This window comes from Pygocentrus nattereri, chromosome 9 (assembly GCF_015220715.1).
Source record: "Pygocentrus nattereri isolate fPygNat1 chromosome 9, fPygNat1.pri, whole genome shotgun sequence".
In the NCBI taxonomy this organism is placed as follows: Eukaryota; Metazoa; Chordata; class Actinopteri; order Characiformes; family Serrasalmidae; genus Pygocentrus; species Pygocentrus nattereri.
The window spans coordinates 36992562-37017512 of NC_051219.1; the positions used below are offsets into that span (position 1 = coordinate 36992562).

At 39.0% G+C, this 24951-nt stretch overlaps 1 protein-coding gene across 5 annotated transcripts in view; it reads right to left on the reverse strand.

The window, feature by feature from the left end:
- Positions 1–24951, reverse strand: part of arhgef10lb (Rho guanine nucleotide exchange factor (GEF) 10-like b) — a 53296-nt gene that overhangs the window by 4618 nt on the left and 23727 nt on the right. For all 5 annotated transcript variants that reach the window (XM_037540818.1, XM_037540819.1, XM_017709775.2 and 2 more), the window contains 14 exons: positions 24869–24946; positions 23533–23712; positions 22141–22257; positions 20874–20966; positions 19925–20095; positions 18888–19033; positions 16792–16964; positions 14595–14710; positions 13156–13283; positions 12255–12355; positions 12019–12140; positions 5046–5132; positions 4238–4452; positions 1626–1783 (listed from right to left, as the gene is read on the reverse strand). In XM_037540818.1, coding sequence (XP_037396715.1) covers positions 1626–1783; positions 4238–4452; positions 5046–5132; positions 12019–12140; positions 12255–12355; positions 13156–13283; positions 14595–14710; positions 16792–16964; positions 18888–19033; positions 19925–20095; positions 20874–20966; positions 22141–22257; positions 23533–23712; positions 24869–24946 — 1885 coding nt within the window. The remainder of the gene's footprint in view (positions 1–1625; positions 1784–4237; positions 4453–5045; positions 5133–12018; positions 12141–12254; positions 12356–13155; positions 13284–14594; positions 14711–16791; positions 16965–18887; positions 19034–19924; positions 20096–20873; positions 20967–22140; positions 22258–23532; positions 23713–24868; positions 24947–24951) is intronic.

Genomic DNA, 24951 nt, shown 5'->3' on the forward strand with positions numbered 1-24951 from the left:
TTGTTCAAGGTGCTTTAGTCGCTTTATTTCTTTTATTACTATTACAAATTAGAACATGTTAAAATGGCATCAGTATTAGCATCATGCAGTATTATGTGCCTGAGAAACCCTGTTTGGAAAATTGTATGGTGGAGTGGAAGACTTGTCTGTTTTCCACTGACATCCTGACCATCATTTTAGAAGATTGTCTCCAATACCACATTTCTCCACCCCACCCTGCCCCATCTGCATCTGCTCAGCTAAGAAAACATGGCAGAATCTAGCTAGTGACCTGGCGTGGCAGACCCTAGTCCTGTGGGGAAAAAAATGCAGTGCCGCAAAAAACTTAATGACAAGAAATGCAATAAAACAAAAATCAACACAGGAAGGGCTTTTCAAAATTGAAATTATGACATGCGAAGAGATTGAAGTTGAACTCAAAATTAGTGAAGTTCTTCCTGGACAGATTTCACTGATGTCGGATCAAAACCTTGTATCTCCAAAACGGTAACTTTACAGGAGAAGGAAAACAATGTAAAAAGCAACAGGCATTTTCAAATTATGTCATAAACTGAAAAATGCAAAATTGGAGATACGTGGTTTTCTTCCGACAGCAGCGATATGTAAATTCAATTTCTTTGTAATACCAGTTAACTGCATTAAACTCCTCTGCAGATAACAAAGCAAACTGAAGGCTACACCTTGAATGGTGGTGTAGGGGCCATACAGGCTTGGTAGGCACAATTCACTAAAAAACTTGAGGGAGTTCATAAAGAAAAACAGGACAGCAAAGGCACACTTGACCAGTCCTGAGCTTCAAATTGGTATGAACCGAATGCCAAGTGCCACCTTTTTAACTACCTCAGAAACCAGAAACCACATATCTTGGATTTTGACTCCGGCACCTTAAAGGCTGTGTGGGCAGGGGCCTTTTGATTGGTGAGGGGACTGCTGACCTAAGTGCAACCCAAGATTAAGACGGCCGAGTACAGTGAAAGAGGCAAACTGGAAAGTTAATCACAGGACATGTTTTGTACATGTATATTTCACATTGACAAGATTATGCTTAATCAGAATCAGAATCAAGCTTTATTGGCCAGGTATGCTATGCATACAAGCAATTTGGTTTTGGTTACAGAAGCTCACAGTGCACAGTATCAGACAGACGTTCACATGTAGGGAATAAGATAAAATAAATATAAAATGTAGCAAACAAAAATATTTAGGTTCCCTGTGGTTTTACAGCAATAAGAACATGGCTTTGTATTCAGATAGCTTATTTTTTATACAACATGCTACTATGTGTAGAAAATGATGAACTGCACTGAAGTATTGTACACATACAAATTTAATTCATGAGATAATTAAAGACAAACAAATCATTTCTTGGCAGACAGTCGGGTTTGAATTATCAGGAGATAAAACTCGTTCAAACACTAGACTACTTAGGAAGATTTGTACTTCCCTGCTGGACATGCGGTGCTGCAGGCAGGGAGAGTAGCTTTAGTCTGTTGTATTGACTTTGCACTGATGAGAATTTAAAATGACTTTTTGTATCTCAGTATGCTTTCAAAAAAAGTTTAGGACTACTCAAGTGTGCATGGCAAAAAATGTCACATTTCAAATTCTATCTCAGATAGTCTTACCTCCACTCTTTCTGCTGTAAACCGCAACTTTTCCGTTAGTCAGCCCAGCAAAGAGAAAGTTTGCAGAGTGTTTCAGGCACAGAACAGGACAACCCTCAGGATTACGGAAGGTCAAGAGGCACTGGGCAGCAGTGTCCACACTGCCATACACTAGGATACTATAATTAGAGACATACATACACCGATCAGGCATAACATTATGACCTCCTTCTTTCTACACTCACTGTCCATTTTATCAGCTCCACTTACTACATAGGTGCACTTTGTAGTTCTACAGTTACAGACTGCAGTTTTTACAGGTATTACATGTAGTAGTTTTTAAACACCTCAGTGTCACTGCTGGACTGAGAATAGTCCATTAAGCAAAATCCAGCCAACAGCGTCTTGTGGGCAGCATCCTGTGACCACTGATAGAGGACTAGAGGATGATTAGCTCATACTGTACAGCAGCAGATGAGCTATCGTCTCTGACTTTAAATCTACAGTGTGGACCATCAACGCAGGTGCTTCTAATAGAGTGGACAGTGAGTGGACACAGGGTTTAAAAACTCCAGCAGCACTGCTGTGTCTGATCCACCCGTACCAGCACAACACACACTAACCACCATGTGAGTGTTACCCATGTGAGTGATCAGTGGCTGAAAAGGCTACAGATCTTGTATTGAACAGCTCATATCATGGGACATTTGGTTTGGTTTGGCTATTAAAGTTTCAAAATATACTATTCACTATCCAGTCGATATTTGGAAACTACACTGCAAAAACAGCCTATATTGAATTAATTGTCTTTGTGATGTCACAAGAACTAACCTTAACTGCATAAACATTCCTATTCAACCTACAATAGAGCACAGTACATACAATACAGCGCCCTCCACAATTTTTGGCACCCCTCGTTAAGATGTGATTAAATAAATTCAGTTTTTATTTCAGAACCATAATCTCACACTGACAACTGTAGAAATATGTAACCTTTAACTCAAGTGAATTAAAAAAAAACCCTGACTAAGAAATCATTATTTTTCATGTATTATTAATGCATTATTAAAATCACCTGTTTCATAATTATTGGCACACCTAACAATTCCAAGAAAATATATGTAATTGAAGCATTTCTGTCATTTCTACTGTGGTTTATAAAGTTGATCAGAGTATCTAGGAACCTTTAATTAGTAATTCGTCACTTCCTGTTTCCCTGGGGTATAAATATGACATGACACAGAGGCCTATTTCTCTTATCCACTCTTCAATGTGGGAAAGACAAGAGAACACACCATTCAAGTAAAGCAGATGTGTGTCGACCTTCATAAGTCAGGCAGTGGCTACAAGAAAATAGCCACTCGCTACACCTGCCCATGTCTACAGTCAGAGGAACCATCAAGAAGTTTAACAGCGGCAAACAAGCCTGGACGAGGACGCAAGTTTATCTTGCCAGCACACACAGTGAGGAGGATGGTAAGAGAAGTAAAAAGTTCTCCAAAGCTCACTGTTAGAAAACTGCATCAAAGAGTAGCATCTTGGGGTCACAACGTCTCCATAACAACCATCAGGCGCTATCTACATGCCGACAAGCTGTTTGGGAGGCGTGCACGGAAAAAGCCTTTTCTCACTTACAAGCATAAAAATAAACGTCTGGAGTTCGGTCAGCGGTACTGGGACTTCAACTGGGACCGTGTGCTTTGGTCAGATGAGACCAAGATAGAGCTTTTTGGCAACAAACACTCTAAGTGGGTCTGGCGTAACACAAAAGATGAGTATGTGGAAAAGCACCTCATGCCCACTGTGACGTATGGGGGAGGATCGGATGCTGTGAGCCTGTTTCTCTTCCAAAGGCCCCTGGAACCTTGTTAGGGTGCAGGGCATCATGAACTCTTTGAAATACCAGGACACTTTAAATCAAAATCTGGTAGCCTCTGCCAGAAAGCTGAAGATGGGTCATCACTGGGTCTTTCAGCAAGATAATGACCCTAAACATGAGGCCAAATCTACACAAAAAATGGTTCACCAGAAACAAAATCAAGCTTCTCCCATGGCCATCTCAGTCCCCAGACCTTATCCCAATTAAAAACCCATGGGGTGAGCTGAAGAGGAGGGTGCATAGGAGAGGATCCAGGACTCTGGATGATTTAGAGATTGTGCAAAGAGGAATGGTCGAAGACCCCTCTCTGTGTATTCTCCCATCTTGTGAAATGTTATAGGAGAATATTAAGTGCTGTCCTGTTGGCAAAAGGGGGTTGTACAAAGTATTAACATCAGGTGTGCCAATAATTGTGGCACAGATTATTTAATGTAAAAGAATTATTTCTTAATGTGGGTTTTTTTCTCTTTTTGGCATTGTTGTCCTATATTACTTTAAAAATTATTAGAAGCCTAAGAACACATCTTAACGAGGGGTGCTAATAATTGTGGAGGGTGCTGTAAGTGTTTTAGGGACAGAGATGTTTGGAAATGTTCATGTAAAAATTAATTCTGACCATTTTTGGTACGTACACCATCCAAATGTTATTTGTAAAAAGTAAAATAATAATAAAGTACAAATGTAGGATATGGGCCCTTTAAGGCAAACAGAATCTACATTAAACTCAATATCACATGGCTAACTTTGGACTCACTTGCCATCTTGTAACCCAACACAGATGGTGTTTCCAATCCTGGCAGGTCCTTCAGCAGCCTGTCCTTCATCTTCTTCAGCAGTGCTGGGTTCTGTCACATACTCAAAGCTCAGCACTGGAGAGCCTAGAGGGAAGCTCTTCACTGAGCGTGGAGTGGATCTATTCAGCGAGAAAATCTCCACCTGCCCATGGGTGTCGTCTCCACCACTAGCCACCTGTGAAAAGTGTGAGTATATGTGAGAGAGAGAGAGAGAGAGAGAGAGAGAGAGAGAGAGAGAGAGAGAGACGGGGAACAAACATAAAAAGGGTAACATCCTAAACTTTTGCTCACTGGCAACAACCAATGGTTCTAGAGAAGAGGAGGATGCAAGGGAGAAGCTGCAGAGACACAGCACATGAATGAATCATTTATCGAATGCCCTTTGATGTGCATGCTTGATCTGAAAATTTGAGGTTATTCTGTTGCCTTTTCAAAAACCTTTTAGTCTTGCATAGCCCACAATTATGAATGTCGATCAAATCCATTTAAATTGCAGATTTTTAAGGTCGCATAGCCATGGCTCTGTGCAGGTCTTGGGGAAAAAAAATCTTAAAAACAGAGATGCACCATGCTGGAGCAGAGAAAGAACCAGCTTCATGAAAATAAAGTTTCTCCTATATCATTATGCACAAATAAAAGCACACGGTTTTGAAAGGGACTGAATTTTCTTCTTTTTATGGTCCTACATTACTTGATTTGGTACATTTATTTGCAGGTACGTGCATGTGTTGTAGTGAAGACATGATAATGTGATAGAGGTGTGCTCACCCAGAGATAGCCTTGAGGCAAAGAGGTACTAGCTGCAGAGAAACCCAGCAGAGCACAATGGACTGGGTTGTGAAGGGCCATCTGTAGCTATGGAGAAAAAGAAGACCTTGAGGTTACATTCCGTGTAAGGCTGGTCTACAATAAAAGACAAGCAAATCTGTATACAGTACTGTGCAAACTCAGAGACCATCCTTTATTTATTTAATTTGCAGACAAATTGACTGTAAGTACGTGTTATTCATACTTCAGGAGATTCTTCAGAAGATACATCTGAGGAGATAATCCACTTGCATAAAAAAATGTTGAACAATAAGACAGGAGTTTGAACTGGAGTTCAAAATATTACTAAAAGAAAATATCAACAACCATGTAGGACTATACCAGGTAGACTTTCCGAGAAACATCAGAAAAACAGTACTTAAAGCTTTCATCTCTGAGAGATATGCGAAAATAATCAATTCCCACTTTTGCTTCAGATCTGAACAAATCTGCAGGTATTTCTGTCCAACCTTCAACTGTGAGAAGACAACTCAATGCTCAGCGAGTCTGATATGAAGCATAACTGTCAATAAGCCATTACTGAGAAAAGGAAACAAACAAAAATTGATACATTTTGTAAAATAAACAAAGAAGCTGCTGGCGTTCTCAGAACAATGTACTGACCACCTCAGAGTCCAGCCCTCATCTTCATTGAATGTGTTTGCAGAAAATGCAACCAACTTAAAAAATGTCCCTGCAGATTTCTTTTAAAAACTAACAGCAAGTCTCCTAAAAAGAATGGAAGCTGTAAAAAAGGCAAAGGATGGACAGAATAAATACTTGAAAAAAGGATGTTTAGTTGTTGAGGGTGTTTAATTATTTCCATTTGCAGTAAGTTAAATTTGGGAGCATGGCTCTGTTCTGGGACCTCCCGGCCATTCCATATGCAGAAAGACCCCCCCAGGATACAGAACAGTGTAGGCATCAACAACAACAAACATGACACTGAAGTCAGATGCAGTAAGGAGGAGCCGGGATTGAGGCAGACTGCAAAGTGGCTGCAGAGGTAGTGGCAAAAATGGCAGGCTAAGGCCTAAATAAGTGCCCTGATGAATTTAGCTAATTGTATGCATAGTCAGCGATCAGCTGAGCCATCAGCTGATAAAAACCTGAGCTTAACGTTGTGGCCTGCCTGGACTAACACTATGCTCAATACTTGACAGGAAAAAAACGAATTCTGGTCTCTGACTTCTGCACAGCTGACCTTTACTATTTTTATAAATTCATTACACCATAGTAATATGTCAATAATAAGTTTGAGCATCTCAGTGCTCAGGGTTGATTATAAAATGAAGTTCAGCTTTCATTTATTTACTTATAAATTTTGACAAAGGTTTATAATGACAAAGGCTTTATTGGAGGCACTGCAAATAAACTCCTGCTGCTCAACCTTTGATGTGTTTTAATTGCAAAAAAGCATGAAATTGAAAAGGGTTTAAAGCCTGATTGCAGCATTTTCTTTTATTTTGGGTCAAATAAACCTCTGAATATGTATTTTCCTCTACATTTTACACCATTTTCCATCCTCACACTCACTGATACATATCGAGGCATATTCTAAATACAGTGGTGGATGGGAAAAATACAATTGTAGCTTTCCACCTACAGTTTACACCTACCGTCCCATTTCTCATACCACTCCTAATCATCAACGGCCCATATGTGGAGTAACTGAACCCCCTGCCTGCCAAAACTGCACTAATCTCCATTACCAACAGCAACATGTTGGTCACACTGAGAAAACACATTAAATGTAGTCAACAACGGTAAATGTTATAAGACAGTTCAACACTTGTGTTGTCCGCGATAACGCACCACATAGCCGGGCAAGGCTTTCTGTCAGAAATGAAATTTGTTTTTCTTTTTTAAAGGGGAACTCCACCGATTTTTCAACAATTCTACATAAATAAATGGTTAAGATGTAAACAATCACCAGTCATTCAGAGTGGTTTGATGTGAAATGCTCCACTCTAGAGAAACTTGCTGAGTCAGAATTGTTCACAGTGGTGGTGATAGGAACCAGACATCCATCCATCCATCCATCCATCCATCCATTTTGTAAGCCGCTTCTCCCTCAGGGTCTCAGGGGAGCTGGAGCCTATCCCAGCAGTCATCGGGCAGAAAGCAGGATACACCCTGGACAGGTCACCAGTCCATCGCAGGGAACCAGACATCTGAAGTGTTAAATGCCTCTGAGAGCTCCCTCACAAAGCGTTATTACATGAAATGGTTTTAAAAACACTGACTGATATCTGACGCATTGTTCTATGACAGTTTTGTGATACATTTTTGATTTACAAGGTATTTTAATCCATTCCCAGTAGAGGAGTATATGCAGGGCATGGCAAAATAGTACTGCAAGAAATTTTTTTTTGACTATTATGACTATTTCAACCACAATAACATTAAATATAAAAACCCAGAAGATACATGTAGGTCCGCCAGTGGTTTTGGATAGTAAATACATTGGCTATATTTGTGTTGTAGACATTGTGAGCCCTGGTCCCAATCACCACGACTGTAAAAAAATCTGAGCCTGTACACTTTTCTACAATGAACCAACCATTTCACATCAGTCCACTCTGAATGACTTTATTTATATCTTAAGAACGGGAATTACTCAGAAATTAAAAATAAAAAAATTGGTGGAATTCCCATTTAAAGCAGTCTTCTTTGCTGTAGGAAGAGAGCAGGAAGATGAGGAAGAGCAGAATGCATTAATTTCCTGAACACAGAACAGCATTTTAAACAGCATTTTTACATTTCTGAGCACTTTTGAACTGAAGTTATGATGTCAGTGACCTCAAACTGCTTTACTCAACCAATGAGCTGATCAGATTCTCAACCAACCAGCACTCACTACCTGTAATGTTGGCATCCTACTGCCCAAAACCTGTTTCCTGTAGAAAAAGGGAAATGTACAGGTGTTTCCATTGCTTTTTTCAGTGCAATACATCCAACTTTACAAAATTAATGGGAGGTCCTGGACAAGTGGTTAGAAACTATGTAAATTTATGCTACATGTCCTACAGTCCTGTATCCTACAGTTTGTCCAGGATCTTCCTTTAATTTTAGAATGTAGAAGGATGTACTTCACTAAAAGAGCAAAGAAAATGTAGCTGTATGTTTCTTTTTTGTCTACAGCAAACTAGTTTTGGGCAGCAGGACACTACCATTACTACTACTTAGCACTGATTGGTGAGTCAGACAGCTTATTGGCTGATTTAAGTGGCTTGCGCTCACTGAAGTCATAAACATACATCAGTCAGCTTAATAAAGTCCTACAACTTGAGTTCAAATGCACTCTAAAATAAACAGCAGTGTTGAAATATTTTATGCTGTTCTGTATTTAGGAAATAAATATAATATTTATTATAAAAAAAGAAATTGTTATATACAAAACTACTTGCATTCAGAAATTATGATTTTGCTCAAGCGCTCCATAATAACCCATTAATTTTGGACTGGCTCTGGAGCGCCCTCTAGTGTTTGACAAACCCAGAAGACATACCTCAAACTAGCTTCCACCCTAGCTATTCTAGGCAAATCTACAGCATGCTCCTGGGGGAAATGGGCGTGGCCTCGGCGCATGAACGTGCAGCACGCTTGCACATAAAGGCTGAGATCTCCTCCCCTCTTGGACTTGCTCAGCAGGGATGAAGCCCTTTTTCATCTATTGGGGCCAAGGCTGTTATTCCTATTTTTCTCTCTATGAAAACATGAGGCAGGGTGATTAATATGCGCGTAAATTAGCCCGTTGGAATTATTTATACCACGGCTTTATGTCAGACAATCTCACATTCCATCTGAATGGGATGAAATGCTGCTGCTGTCCTGCTTGGAGTCATTGTGAAGAGGTCCGTCATGTTTTCCTCTTATCTTTTCTTTTGTAATCTTTTGTGATTACATTGATTGTTTTGTACAAATCCAGCTCTTTTTATGAGAAAAAATAGCTCGAGAGAGCTCAGAATATCGAATTACCTGTCAATTGAGAAACACCCTACCTTTCTCTCATTTTCCTGCCCTCTACCTCTCTCTCTCTGAGCTTTGTATTCCATCACTGTCTTTCATGTTGTTTGCTTTCCATACAAGTAGGAGAAGGGTTATGTCATGAAAGTAAAGAAACGGCAGCCATGTTCGCATTTCAGATGTTTTCCTATAACAATCTGCACCTCACCCTGGATAAACAGCTCCCAGCCTGACCCAATAAAGGCACTTATTTACTTCTGGTTCTCGTATATCAACAAGAGAGGAAGGCTTTACTTTCAACAGCCTAATATACTCTCAGAACATGGTGAAGTTTTGCACTGAGGGATGGAGCAACTCCAAATGAATTCATCAAGTTCAATCCTTCTTGATCCTCTCTATCAAACAAGGACTACGTACGCCACGAGTTATTCCCTTCACACGCCGTCTGTGTCTACAAGTCCCCACGGTGAAGCATATCATTCGTTCTCGTTCCCTCACGGACTTTGATTTTCCCCTCTGCCAGTAGTTTCCTCTCCATTGTTCATACTCTATTTAATCTTAGTGCTTGTAGCGCTGCCTAATTCTCCATGCTGAGCTACCAAGCTTGCAGATCAAGACTTGAGGGAGTTTGGCCAAGGTGAAATAAGCTGCAAATCACAGGCTGCTGCACACAAAGCGCAGCCAGGGCATACCAATTCAGCTTCAATGTGTATCCATAATGACTTATTTTCCTTTCCACAGCATTACACATATAGCCATAATATTTTTGCAATTTTAAAAATCACCAAAATAGCACACATTGCTTTCAAAGCAGCCAGTTTCTGCCTGCTAGTTATATCCAGCTACATGTCAATGCAATATCTTGACCACTGTAATGGGCCAGGGAACAGCTGTCACAATTCCATCTACTGATCTTCTACAAGTAATGGGTAACCCTCTACAACCACATAAATCCCCTCTTAATTTCACATCCAAATGTTTTCCCTAATGGAAGGTCCAGTTACTTTTCGCATGTGTCTCTGGGACGAATATGATCAGAAGCCCTGTTATTCACGCAGACCTAATGTTGGGTGTTTCCATCATGTGAAACAGTTGTTGGGAATGCTTTTAGCTTATTTTTGGATTCATCTACAGCAGGGATGCACAAACATTTTGTCTTACAGGGCCAAAGTGAGACGTCTGTGGTTAGGCCCAAGGCCAGAAAGACGAAATGTTATCCAAATAAAGATTATACACTGTAATATGAGTATCCATTTTATGGAATACAATTTTACAAGGACAACAAGAATTTAATAAATTATACAGTCACCTGCAGTTTAGAAAAACAGAAATTGTGCACTAAAACTTGCTAAATTAGTTCATTGTAAATGATCTGTTAAATTATTTTCACTTACAAAATCAACAAATATGTCATTTAACCGGAGGCTTTCAAATGTTTTCATATGATGATATGTAGTATAAAAATATGTTTGTTATCTCATTGGATGAGGGGAAAGGATAGGGTGACTTTCTGGCTGGTTAAATCATCTTCACGACCCGCTTTGGCCCACAGGTCACACGATGAGCACTTTAAAAATAAAATCAAGCAATAATAAAAATAATTTAAAATTTTAAAAATCTAATTTAAAAAATATGAAAAAAGGAAAAATTTACAAATGTATGTTGACATTCCTTGGATATTGCATTATATTGCATATAATTCTTTCAGCATCATCTTAATTAATGACTTTGAAGAGCATGCCCATTTAGCAATGCCTTGTTCAATGTAACATATACAGAATTATTTACTCCATTATGCAGTAATCAGGAACTTATAACTTTAAATATACTGTAGTACTAGTTATACCTATCAAACAATCTGAAAGAGTCTCTCATACACAGCCACCTTGCCCCGCAAAGAGCCACTCCTGAGTTCTGTGACTCCTGACTCCTGCAGACTTCCGCTGCTCATGATTTGCTGACCTAACATAATACCAGTCTGAATACAGAGATAAACAGCTTTATTTATAAGCCTCAAACAGTGAGGATCTCCAAGAACATTCAGACTAGGACAAACATCAAACTGCTCATCTACTACTTTTAAAATACGATCAAGCACCCCTTTCAAAAAATACTGCATCCTTGGAGAGGAACAGATATAGATTAAAGCGCTTCCACTGCCTGACAGTGGCAACAGTATGATGTGTACTTTAAACTCAGCCGACTCAGAGCCCAATAAAATCTATGAAAGATCTTAAAATGAATGAGGCACACTTTAATGTCTCTAGACATCTGCTCAGAGATACAGATGCTCCTCTCCCATTCCTTCTCTTTAAACAAAATATCTCCAAAGCTATCTTCAAGCAGATCTAGTTATATTACCTATGTGACTTATCAGGACAGAATAACAAGATGCCTCACGACCAGCTCCAAAAATGTTTATAATTATTTTTGAGAACATCTGTGTTCTGAGTGAGATTACATAAAGAACCAAATACACTTGTACACAGCATTTTTAATATAGGTGAAGTCTTTTGGAAGGGCACCAGGAGACCATTGGCTGTTGAAAACATGTTTTGAAAAAGTATGCCTAATATTTCCCCAGGGTACCTAATTGGCATGATTTGATCTGGTTACAGTTTGATATATAAAGATATCTTGAAAACATGAAACTTGTTAGGAGAGATGAACAAAATCAAAGTAGAAGGCAGCACTGAAAACACTGAAGACGTGATTATAATTATAATATTTAATATAATATTTAAAAAGTGCCAAATCCTTTATGGTCAGCTCCAACTGCCAAAAGCAAAAGCTCCATGATTAGCTGAACACCACTGCATTCACATCACTAGAGTCACCCACAGTTCAAAATAATGTATGCAACTAGAGGGAACATTGTGCCCCACTTCCAAAATGACTGCAAAATGTAAATTGTGCCACTGGGAAATAAGTTATAGAAGAGTGAAAGCTCCATGCTGTGTCTCACCTTCTGATCTTGTGCTTTCGGAGAGAACACAGGCACACGACAGGCCAGTAATGGGCACCAGAATGGAGGCTTAGTCTTCTCATCATCCTCAGCACAAACCCAGCCGGGCAAGTTCTCCTCCCCTACACACACAGCAACAGGCTTAGCCGGAAGCTTTGCACATTCAATAGAATCTGAGCTTAAAGAAAGCTGTGAGTTCAAAAATAAAGATAGACTATTTTTTGACAGTAACTTACTTTGAGCAATCTTAGCCAGATGCAAGCGATTGACCCATGAAATTTTACTGATTGGGCTGGGAGTATTAAAAACCACTGTGAAACTGACTGGACGGCCGGACCTGTCGTGGATGGAATGAGTGCAAAATACACAGACACATCAATAAAATATTAATAAAACTAAATGGTTCATAAGACATTTTAATAGGGGTGTAAATCTCTGACCCTTGTAAAATTCGATTTGATTATGATTTTTCATTAAAAAATTACTCAATGCATCATTAAATTTCAATTAATTTCATTCAGTTCAATTCAAATATTTCAGTATGGCTCAGAATTCAGAAATGCACTGACTATATAATAAGGCTGAAGGAGTTATATACACAGTAATAGAATATATACAATAAAATATTTTTCTGGACCTTTTTGTTTGAATATAGCCTCAGAATTTTACTTTGGCCAAAAGAAAGAGTGCATCATTATTGAATATTGTAATAATCAATGATAACTCATTCCAGCATTCCAAAATCAACGCAGCTCTGTTTGTTTTAAGTGAGCAGCGCTGTTAAACCACAGTGTCGCTTAATCCATACTCTGTGATGGCACTTTAGAGGTAATGCCCAGCTGTTCTAAAATCTGTTCCCACCAAAGTCCTATTGCTGAAGCCAAGTTCAGCCCAGTCCATTTGGCCATGGGAGCGGGGAAGAGCAGCTGCAGCCGCTGGTCCTGAACAAATCCAGCAAGCCGAAGCCCTCTTGTATGAATCATTTCAATCACGCAAAATCACTCTAAATCGTTTAACAGGATGAGCGTGCTTCCTTCGGCAGGCGTGTTGCATCTGCGCACATTAAAGGCAATTTACCACTGAGCTCTGTTTTGTCCCGCCTGCGCCCACCGCTGTGACTGCTTTCTCACCACTCACTTGTCAGGCTTGCCAGGCAGCATGAGCCGTAGACGGCACTTGTTGGCACACTGGATGTCGTCCTCTTTGATGCGGATGAGCCTCTGCAGTGCCAGGCACCAGTCCTGCCCCACCGTGGTGTTAAGATTCTGCACACACACACAAACACATACACACATGCGCGCACACACACACACACACACAGAGACAGCTGTCAGAAAGACTGACTGCCCATTAGCATATCATTTAGCACTGCGCTTACTGATGCTTAACTGTACAGCGAGAGGAGGGGCATAAGAGTGAGGGATTATTACTACAGATGTTCTGACGTAATCGGAAAAGTCAGTATTGGAACCAATGAAGACATATTTTAATGGATTTGCATTGGCTTTATTAAGCGCAACCCAGTATCAAATTCCTTCCCAATTCCTTTTAAAAAGCTATTTTAGCTTACTGTGCTCTATTTAAGTGAGGTAAACAGACATTATCATGCACTTGTGTCATTGAGGAATATTTTGAAATGCTAACAAGTGGCTGAAATGTCTGCAATGTGGAGCTATTTTAAAGTAGAAAATGAATACAGCCCAACAGCCAATTGCAGAGTCATTGATTTCACCCACAGTTAAAGGAGCATTCAAGGGCAAAACCAGCATTTAATATGTTATTTGTCACGTTATATAATATTCTATGGCACCCAATGGCATTCCTATGGCATCTATGGTTTCCCTCAGCCTCATTGGTTTGACTTTTTGTGTCCTTTTTATGTTTTTGTCCATCAGTGTTTTCTTTACGATAATAGCCAGCATTCATTACGCAAATACTAACCAAAGGGAGCCTCCCACAGTGATAAAGAAACCCACTGACGTAGTAGATAATAAATACAGACATGGTATTTGACCATTTGACAGTAGCATTAGCACTTTGCCTTCACTTTTCACTAGCCAGCTTGTAAAAACAATAAAACCTAATCAGCCAAACTCAAATAATCCACCCCAGTAGTTTTACCCACCTTTAAGTTACATCATCAGAAAGGGAGTTTCTTAGTCTTTAGACTACAAAAACTCTCTTGAGGCTATCGTAGCTCCACTGTAAGGAGTGAGTAGGTTTGTTTACAACTGATGTAGTGATGGTTATGTTTTTAATTTTGGCTGAAGAGCCCCTTTAAGCAACTTTAAGCAACAGCTGACTGTGACTAAAATGTGATAAATCCATGTGCACATAAAATTTGAAAGTGCAGCTATCGCACACTTCACAGTACAGTGCATACAAAGCTAAGAAGAAAAGAAATGTTTGTGTTATTATGTTTACATTTCCTCAATGTGCAGCTATATTAGCTACAAAAACACAAACAGCTGATGTACAGTCAATATAAACACATCGAATCAGGACCAAAAACATGACATCACTAATCATTATTCAGCACAGTGGTACTACAGCTGTTGATAGATATAGAGCCAGACCTGATAGGATCCCTGTAGAGTGCCCACTAGCAGTGTGACCTCCTCCACCACCGAGAGGTCATGCTGCAGTTCCTGCAGCTCCTGATACAGCCTTGGCGGCCCCAGAAACAGCTTCCCTAAAATAAACATCCTCTCATAATTACATTCTGCATAACCTGCCATCTACATTCCCGTCATATCACAGCTCCAGTTAGTGTAGGTGGGACATTTTTTACCAAACAGCAATCTAATTAACATTCAGTCCCACTGAAATCACTGTTCAAAAGACAAAAGTACTCAATATATTTGATTACAGCTTCTCATATAAATAAATCTAATATATTAGCCATGTGCAAGTTTACAGCTTTCAATTAATTAGTAGGAGGCTAGGAAGCTAGGGGCTGCAATGATAAAAAAAAGACTAAGAGAGAAAAATCATTGTAAACCGATAATTATTCATAATTAATTAAGTTAATTATCATTTATCAATTTATCATTTGTCATTTCCTCACATTAAATAGACTTTGATATAGTATATAAACATCATAGACAAAGTTTCAAAACATACCATTCACTCCACAGTCCAAACAGTCCATGTATGGAAACTAAGCTGCAAAAAACTCCATGTACATGTATTCAGCCTACAGCAATTTAGCTCCGCACATTCACATATAAGTAATATGGAGCATTTCAGACTAGACTTTTTGAATAAGGCACAGCCAATCAGAACAGAATTCTTTTATGTATATCAGTTATAATGGCAGAGCAAAACTCTAACGGTAAAAAAGACGTTGGAAAAGGAAAAATTGATAAATTATGATGGGTTTTGGTGCATAAAACCAGACAAACATCATAAGTGAACCTCAGGGGGAAAATCTAAAATGCAAGAAAAATTTTGGATATGGGCCCTTTAATATATTTTTTCTTGTTGTGAAAGCATCAGAAATATTGAATGAAATATAAAAAATATGTTGTTTTTAAGTGGTGTCAAGTCAGTTATGGCTCCTGCCAACCATAGGGATAGTCCAGTCTTATGTTTGGGTCTTTAGGCTTTTTAATGAATTGTCCATGATGCTTCTATCCATCTTGTTCTTCCTCTCTTACCATCAGTTGTTCCAAGCACAATTACCTTTTCCAAAGAATTAGTTCTTCAAAGTTCTTTATAATATGTCCAGAATAAAGTAGTTTTAGTATGGTTTTCAGGGCTTCAGCTGAGAGGTGAGATCAATTTGTTTGTTTTATTTTGCTATCCAAGATATTCTTCACAAGCACAAGATCAAAGACATCAACTCATTTTCACTTTTTCCAGCCATCATATCCATAAAGATCCACAAAAAAGACTATAGCCTGAACAACTGTTATTTGTTTGCAATGACACGTTGAAAAGCTTATTCATCCTTCAATCCATGACATATTTCTTGATCCTTTATTGTTATGCTACATTAAATAGGATATTATTATATAGGCAATAAAAAAAAGGTTCAAACTTTGGAATGGCAGTGTATAATGCATTATCAGTGTTGAATAAGCATAAAAAACAGCATGAAAGCTTCACATCCCCACAGATATGTCTGAAATCAAACTAAAATGACTAAATAAAACCAAGGACGTCAGTACATCTTATCTGAGAATTAGGCCAGCGCTGCCCCCTGAGATTGGGCGTGTGTACTCACTCTGGGAGAACAAGTGCTGGGATTTGTTCTGAGCCCTACAGAGACTCCTCAGACTGTATTTCTCAGCTTCTCTGGTAAATAATAGAAAATAAGGACTGTGTGTGCATAAGTATGAAGGTATTGGCTTCTGACAGACAATCTTGCATCTGGAAAAGTTGTGATCTGCGCAGCCACAGAGGTATTGAGTTCTAATAGACATTCTGGCATGTGGGAAAACCACAATCTGCGTAGCTACTGTGTGTGAAAAAGCAAAGTCCCTGAACTCCATTTGTTCATTCAGTTATGTCTAATGTTATCCACCACATGTCTAATTTCTTCCTGAGAAAGTCTGCAACCAAGCAGAGTTGAACCAGTGTCCTTACAGACACTACTCAAAATGGTGTAAAACTTTTAAACAGTCAGGATTTTTAAGGACAGAATATATCAATATTTCACCACTGCGTCCAAGCTGGCCCTAACCCATTCATCAAAGGCCTTTGTGAAGTTATTGTCTAACTATGCTCTTTGCTTTTCCAGTATGTCTAAAACCATGAAACTGTGCTGACCTTGTGAGTTGACAGAGCTGAGGCGTTTGGTTCCACTAGGCTGAAAAACACTGTCATTGTTCTGAGGGTTCTCCTGGCCCACCTCCACCACCTGAACCTGCTGCAGAGGAGCACTCCACTTCACCGTGTACTTTGGACCGATAGGGACCAGGCTGCTTATATCCGGAGGGCCCCTGATTGAAGACAAAGACACAGTTTAAAGATCTAAAGACCGTGACAGAACAAAGCCCAAATTGCAGTTAGATATAATTTGTGATCAGAGAGCCTCAGAATAATTGTGACAGAATCACAGGGATAAAATAAGCCCTTGTGATCAATTGGGCTCCCAGAGAAAAAGATCACGCAGCGATAGGAAGAAATTGGTATTCGCGTCAACTTCTGTCATGCATCAGATTAGAACTGTGAAGTTGAAAAGCACCCATTTTGCAATGAAATGCTATGAAATCACACTGTTCAGAATGCTTTGAAGACTCTGTAAACCCCGCTGTCAGAATTGAGAAAGTTCACAGACTTGAAAATGTTACCTTGGCTCATCAATGATGTAATCAATGCCACTTTCAATGTATCTAGATCATCAGATAAAAGGGCAAATATAGCAATTGCAAACCATAAAACTTTGCCTATGTTATTGCTAGAGCAACTTTAGTTGAGAAAACATGCGCTACTGTTCAAAAGTTTGGAATCACTCATTATATTAAAAGGCACAGTAATATTTTGTCAACAATACTTCATAGAATTAGCTGTAGATTTAAATACTGTCAGCTAGACACCTTAAGGTGTTTTATTTAAAATTAGAATTTTTAAAATCAGCAGAAAGTTATTAAATAAAATAATAAACCATAATTATATATTTACACTAATTCCTAGATACAATATGTACATCTACATCTCTGTTCTTTCTGGAGATAATCCAAAAAAGTTGGGACAGTTTGTGAAATACTAATAATAAAAGAAAGAAGTGATTAGTAGATTTTGCTTGATCTATATTCAATTAAAAAAGTCCAAATACACATTTCATATTTTACCTAATAAATATTTTTAATGTAAGCTCATTTCAAATCTGATGCTTGTGATACATTCTAAAAATGTTACTACTGCGTGTGGAGGCCAGTCTAATCCCTCTCTTAGATTACGCAGCCATGCTGTTGTAACATGTGTAGAATGTGGCTTGGTACTGTCATGTTGAACTAAGCATGGACATCCTTAAAAAGACGGTGTCTAGAAGGCAGCATGTTATTCCAAAATGTACATGTATCTTTCAGCGTTAACGGTGCTCTCACAGCTGTTATTTAAGTTACCCATGCCATGGTCAGTAATACACATCAATAACATTAAAGACCCTTTTTGGGTCTGGATGGTCCTGTCAGACCACAATACACATTTAAACTGTGCATTAGCCCACTACAGAACTTGAGTCCAGAGAAATTGGCACCATTTCTGGATGTTGTTGACATATTGCTACAGCTTTGAATTGTACAGTCTTAACTTGGATTTGTGAATGTTGTGATGAACAGTGTTTATTGATAACCGTTTGTCTAAGAACCCCTGAACCTGTGTGGTGATATTTCAACCACAGAAGCATACAGGTTTTCAATACACTGACATCTGAGGTACCAATTTTTTGGTGGTTTTTGACTTTGCCCTTTATGTACTGAGATATCTCTGAATTTCTTGAATCTTTTGATGATATTACACACATGTAGAGGGTGAAATACCTTAAATCATTGCAAACACTCATTGAATAACACTTTTCTTGATGAGCCTCGACCCATCCTCGCTTAGGACTTCCAGAATGCTCCTTGTATACCCAAGCATGATTGTTTAAGTAGTTTTATGAGCATTTCCTTGTCTTAAATTCACCCAACTTACTTGGAACATGTTGCAGGCATCAATTTCACAATGAATGTATATTTACTAAAAACAATGACAGGGTTGTTTTTCACTATTCTGTTGAAACCTATCAAGTTATTAGAATCATTTTATACACATCTGTAAAAAATGGTTTTACAGTAATGAAAACAGTGATTCCAAACTTTTGCACGGTAATGAGAGTTGTTCAGTGTCTAATTAAGAGTAATCTGTAAAACGTCACTTACTTGAGATTGATGTTTGCACAGACGAGCATGTCATTGAGGAGAAAGACTTTGCGCTCCTTGGACTTGAGAACTTGCCCCTTCTCGCCATATACAGTCTCGATCAGTGTTTCACACAAAATCAGCTGCTTCTGATCTGAGTTTAGTTGCTGTGAACACAATGAATCAATCAATCAAACTGTATGACCATATAATAACAACCCAAGACAGAAACTCTTGTCTTTGACACACAGAAAAGAGCCTCCAGGATAGTGTAACATTAAAACTCAGCCTTTCTCCATCTGCAGTGACTGTGATCCCTCTGTAATGTCTTTGAACGCTGCACTTTTATTCAGCACAGTCAACCATATCTGGTGAGGAGGAATTGCTGTAACCTTGGAGAATCCAAAAATCTGTTTGGTTCTTAACTCATTAGCATCTGAAGGCGGGCTGGAAGTGATTTTTTCCCCCTATTTCCAGTGTGCAGCTGCTGGAAGAGACAGGAGCACCCTCTAGTGAATAGAGAGCATCATAAAGGCTCCATTTATGAGTAGACCACTTTCGGTCTACGACAGATGTGGGGCCATAACTGCACCGGTGCATGACCCAAATCATCAGTCATGACAGCTCACAGTGAGAATCAAATAACTGCAGTGCCACTTAGGAGGAGACACCATTACTTTCCAGCCGGAAATGAATGAGGATCAGTATTATATGTGAAGGTTTTAAGGTTTAATATCATGAAAATAATAAGGGATTACTGAAGTGATGAATGGATTTATTGTTCTTGCCGAGTCCAGTCACTCTCATGTATGCTAATGTGCAGAGCTAATAAAAGTGCTCTCTATAAAAATACATCCATTGTCAAAGAGAAGGTATTAAATATATTTTAAAAGAAGAGGAAATGTGGAAATAACTTGGGAAGAGATAGTTAATGCCAGAGTTTCATCTTTTTACTCTCTGTCTGCTGAATAGGCTGAGGATGCTGGGGCATGCAGTAGTTTTGCTGACTAATCCTTTGAAGTGTTTAGCAGTGGAAAGGGTGTGCTTTGGTGTTTGACCTTGCTGAGGGCCCGGTCGCTGTTGCTGCGCGCTAGCTGCTGGATCTCAGAGAGCTGCTCAGCCAAACGCTTCTGCTCATTCAGCTTTTCTGCCAATGTCTCCAGCTCAGTCAGAGCCAGCTGCAGTGGCAGTCGGTCACGGTGCCCCGCCGGAGTGTTCTTCAGCATGTCCTGAATACACACACACACACACAGACTGGTTTTATATTGTATTTACAGTCACGATGTAGAGCCTCACTTTTTAAATAACTAATGGTTAAACCATTTTCCCTAGTTTTCCTAAAAAGGAATTTTTCCTGAAAATAAACAAACATAAATACATCCCCAACTGGATGAACTGACTGATTCACGTTCACATCCCTAACATGCACACAGACACACATCTACAGCTTGAAGACCTCCCACAAGGCCATATATAGCTCCAGTACACAAAGAAATGAGGAACTCAGGCTCATTAAATTGATCATCTCTTACTAAACGAGCCATGTCCATTTAAAAAACAAGCGTGCCTTTTCAGCCACTAATGAGTGTGAAAAAAACATGAGCTATTCATTTTTCTCTTTCAGTCAACGCATGATCAAAGGAGTCTGCATACACTACAGAGCAGGCAGACGTGTCCCATAATGTTGTGCAGGGTAAAGAGTGAAGGGGAGATCATTAGATAATGTCCTACTGTATGTTGCTGAGGGAACGTAAGAGGATTATGGAGTGCAGTGGTAATCTCACCCACCTAACCAGTTGGCTAGATAGCATGCTTGGGCCTGCTGTTTTCCACAGTGCAGTGTATAATTCTACGTTTCAGAATGGTCATGTATTTTTGTGGGTACGTTCCACTGTTTCACTTCCTCCAAGCAGCATTAGGAAATACCGTAACAGTATGAGGCAAGAACTCAAAGTTCATTTTATCTAATTCTATCTAAAAGTGTGTAGTGTGTTTGTGTGTATTGACCTGCAGGAGGAGTATAAACTGTGGGAAGCGCTGGATCGGTTTGACCATGAGGCCATACAGGGTGATCCTGTCTGCGCTGGCGGCTTGCTTCTTCTGAAAGTCAAAACATAAAGCAGAGCAGAAGTTCAAAATCTGAATGGGAATGTGAGAATGTGTCCTGTTCCGTTTCATTCTAAATGTCATTCAAAAGCGATGTGTGTAAAAGAACACTACACAACAAACCAAGCCACTCATAGTTCATTGGGCCTATTCTTAGAATTTAAAAGCTAGGGATGCACACATGTAGAAATACTAGGTCAATACCAATAACCAATTATTAATACTTTTTTGTGGCCGGTACCATTAACCACTAGGTTTTTGTTTTGTGTAACCTTATATTATAATTGATGCAAAAAGTGCAGTGAGTGTGAGACAAAAATGATCACTGTTTCATTTTACATAGCCATGATTAGGACTGTGCCTGTTATAGAATTCTCTTATTCAGATAATTGTGTGGTAAACAACCACAGTAAACCCATGCTGGGAGTGCTATGTCTTTTTTTTGCCACACACAACACATACCAGTAATAACCCTTGTGTGGTGTTAATGTGTGTGTTACTCAGTGGTCTGGTTGACCCACCACATTATTGTTTCTTAAATCAATACAGGCTAACAATTTATGTAAAAATACTAGATGTTTAAATATCACAAGTGGCCAGCATAGGGTTCTCCTTTAGCAGGTGTAGCCAGTCAGCACCTTTACACATACTCACACACATACAAACACATACACACACAGACACACACACAGACACACTAACAGCAGGCCATGTAGGAGGAGAAGAGTGAAGGACACAGCACTTCCACACTTTTATTACCCACAGGTTCACCCCAACACCACATGTGTATTATAAATGATGGGGTTACAGTGTGATGTCATTGAAAACATATTATTTTATATGTTCTTCATAGAAAAAGAGCAAAGGACAAGAAATCTGGGTTGAAATAATAATACATTGCATCATTATTTCATTTGGTAAACACTGAAAAAGGATCCCATAGATCCCAACACCACACAAGGATTAATAATAATAAAAATAATAATAATAATAACAATAATATTGATAACACATGTGTCTGTGTGTATGCAAACTAGAAAAACAGGGTACTAAATTATCAGATTGACATTTTGGCAATTATTGGTAAAATATATGTCAGACAGCAATACAATATGCACCTCTAGTGAAGTAAAAACGGTATTTTTGAAAAACAGAAAAAGAAATTCACCTTAAGAAACTCCAGAAATGCTGGCTTTGACATACAAGCCTTCTTGATAAGAGCCATTGCGTTGGTGAAGTTGTTGACATAATCACTGTATACATCTAGCACCATTGACTTTGAGAACTGCAAGTGGTTGAGAGAAAAGTAAGAAAACGCAAACATATAAACACAATTTCACAAAGCACCGTGTAAAATAAAAACCTTGCTAGACCTCCAAGGTCTAAAAAACAGAACATTCTGCCACATTTAAGCTGTGTCAGCATTTTCCTCCCAGTGCCAGCTAAGGGTAACTATATATATTATTTTCCTTTTGACTAATCAAACATGCAATGAATGTACAAAGCACATGTACAGCTGCTGGTCACAGCTTGGGCACTGCAAAGGAAATGAGTACTGTTTAAATAGAACTGCTGAGCACAGAATCTCCTGTTTTTCCATCTAAAAAAAGCTCTTGCAGCGCACAACCAGAATGAAGCAAAAAAGCTAGTTAATGGATGGTAGTCAATATGAGGTGCACATGAAGTCCATTATTGCACCCAAGTGAACTACTCTGTGGTTTGAGGGGTCAATATCCTGCATTGTTCTTTTATTTTATTTTGCCCTGAGGTCCTGTGAACATTTGTGTGGTTTTATGTACTAAAATGATCATAATCCTTTTTTCACATGACAATTTAACTTTTTTTTTCAATTAGTCTATTCTGATTGGCTGCCCTGGATTGTGGTTTATTACAAAAGCAGCCCGGACTGAAACACTCCTTAGAACTTCATTGTGAATGGGTGGGGCTAAACTGCTTAGACAAGACAGACGGATATATGTAAATGAGTTGGTTCTTGTGACATCACAAAAACAATGAATTCAAAACAGGCTGTTTTGGCAGTGCATTTCCATTTAGTGATGGAGTTAACAGTGTTTACATTTTATATCAAATCTTTTACTGAAAAACTCAATTTTTCATGATATGCCTCATTTAATATTATGTTCTTATGGCATATTCAGTTACACAACTTCCATCAGGACTGCTTATAGTACAGTTGTTTTCAACTGACTGCTAAACTGTCAGGGTGAACACTGTACTTAGGACCCCAATTGCGGTAATATGAACAGCTTGCTTGCATCATCCATGTGTAGTGTTTTTATAGTTTCAGCAGTGGGTGAGAACAGTATGAGGTGGTTGAAAGAAGTTATTATTCACTACACATGACAGCTCACTTGCTCAGATGACTACTATTACCTAATGCATCATGTCACTGCAAAGAAGCAAAAGAGACCAAAGGAGACTACAGCAATCAGGATCAAGCTTGTTTAGCTACACAGCCCGCATGCAAGCTGAGACTAAGAGCAGCAGAATTTGGACCCTTTGCGGATAGACCAGTTAAGATGAACGTTTTGAGACTCACAGAGGCGACAAAGAGGTCCCCGATGGTCTCTGTGCGATCCCACTCAGCCACACGGGAGGCCAGTGCAATCTGGAACATGGCATGGCACTGCAGGATCTCTTTGAGCCGGTAGAAAATGGGTTGGATTTTCTTAGGGCTCAGGATTCGTGGCTCTGCATCCAGTAAAGGCGTCTGGTACTCCTGCGAGAGGATTCAAATGTATGATCTGAATATATTTCTTCTTAGAGGAAGAAATACATAGTAGGCAGTCCACATATCATGGTTGTTGTAACAAAACATAATATCTCCAAAATGGTAACTTCACAAGAGACGAAACAAAAAAAAACATTCATAATTGTAATGTACTGTGTTAAAATTAAAGATCACCCTTCATTCAGTTCCAGTTCAGTTTTCAAAGAAATCTGAAGAGATATTTTCCATACCTCCAAATTTCAGTCTTAAAAGTTGGTATACCGTAGAGGGTAACATCTCTACCTTCCACACTGTAGAGTGGGGTTCAATCCCTGCCTTGGCAAACACTCTACACTATACCAATAAGAGCCCTTGGGCAAGACTCCTAACACCACCTTGGCCTACCTGTGTAATAATAATCAAATTGTAAGTCGCTCTGGATAAGAGCATCTGCCAAATACCGTAAATGTAGAAGTTGCTTGTACTTTCTGTTTCTCATGATCTAAGTAACCTCAAACACATTTAATGATGCTTTGATTTGGACTCTGGGGTGAACATTGTTCTGAGAACACCAGCAGCTGTTCTGCATGAATTGCAGTTTTTGTCTACTTTTTTTCTCAGTAATGGCTTCTTGACAGCTGCACATCCTTTCAGCCCCATAGCATTGATTTATCCTCTCAGAGTGGAAGGATGGACAGAAACACCTGCAGATTATTTTCAGATCTGAAACAAGAGTGGAAAATGATTTTCTCCTCCCCCTGAAAACGGAAAGTTTTAAGTACTGTTTATCTGCTGGTCGGTTTGGGTTCCTTCCTATATATTTTTCAATAATTTAAAAACTCCAGTTTTATAAATTCCTATTTATTCCCATGCTTTCCTTTGACACCCCCTTTCTTATACAGATGGGTTATCTAATCTCTTCAGAAGAAAAATGAATATCTTCTCCTTGATGGCCATTTTGACTGGAAACTAATTGACTGAAGGGTGGTCTCTGACTTTTACACAGTAAAAATATTTTATTCCAATTAATTTTGGACTACTTCTACTGGTCCATGCATTATGAAAAGTCCACATATATGATATGAATGTGATGCACTGATAAAGCTAAATCAAAGGCAGCTGCATATCAATTAATAACATGATTAAATACATAACAGTCACCTACTTGCAGGATTCTTTTGAGGGAGTCAAAGTAGCTTATCTCACTCTGAACAATAGAGCCAAGAATATGACGCCTTACAATCTAAA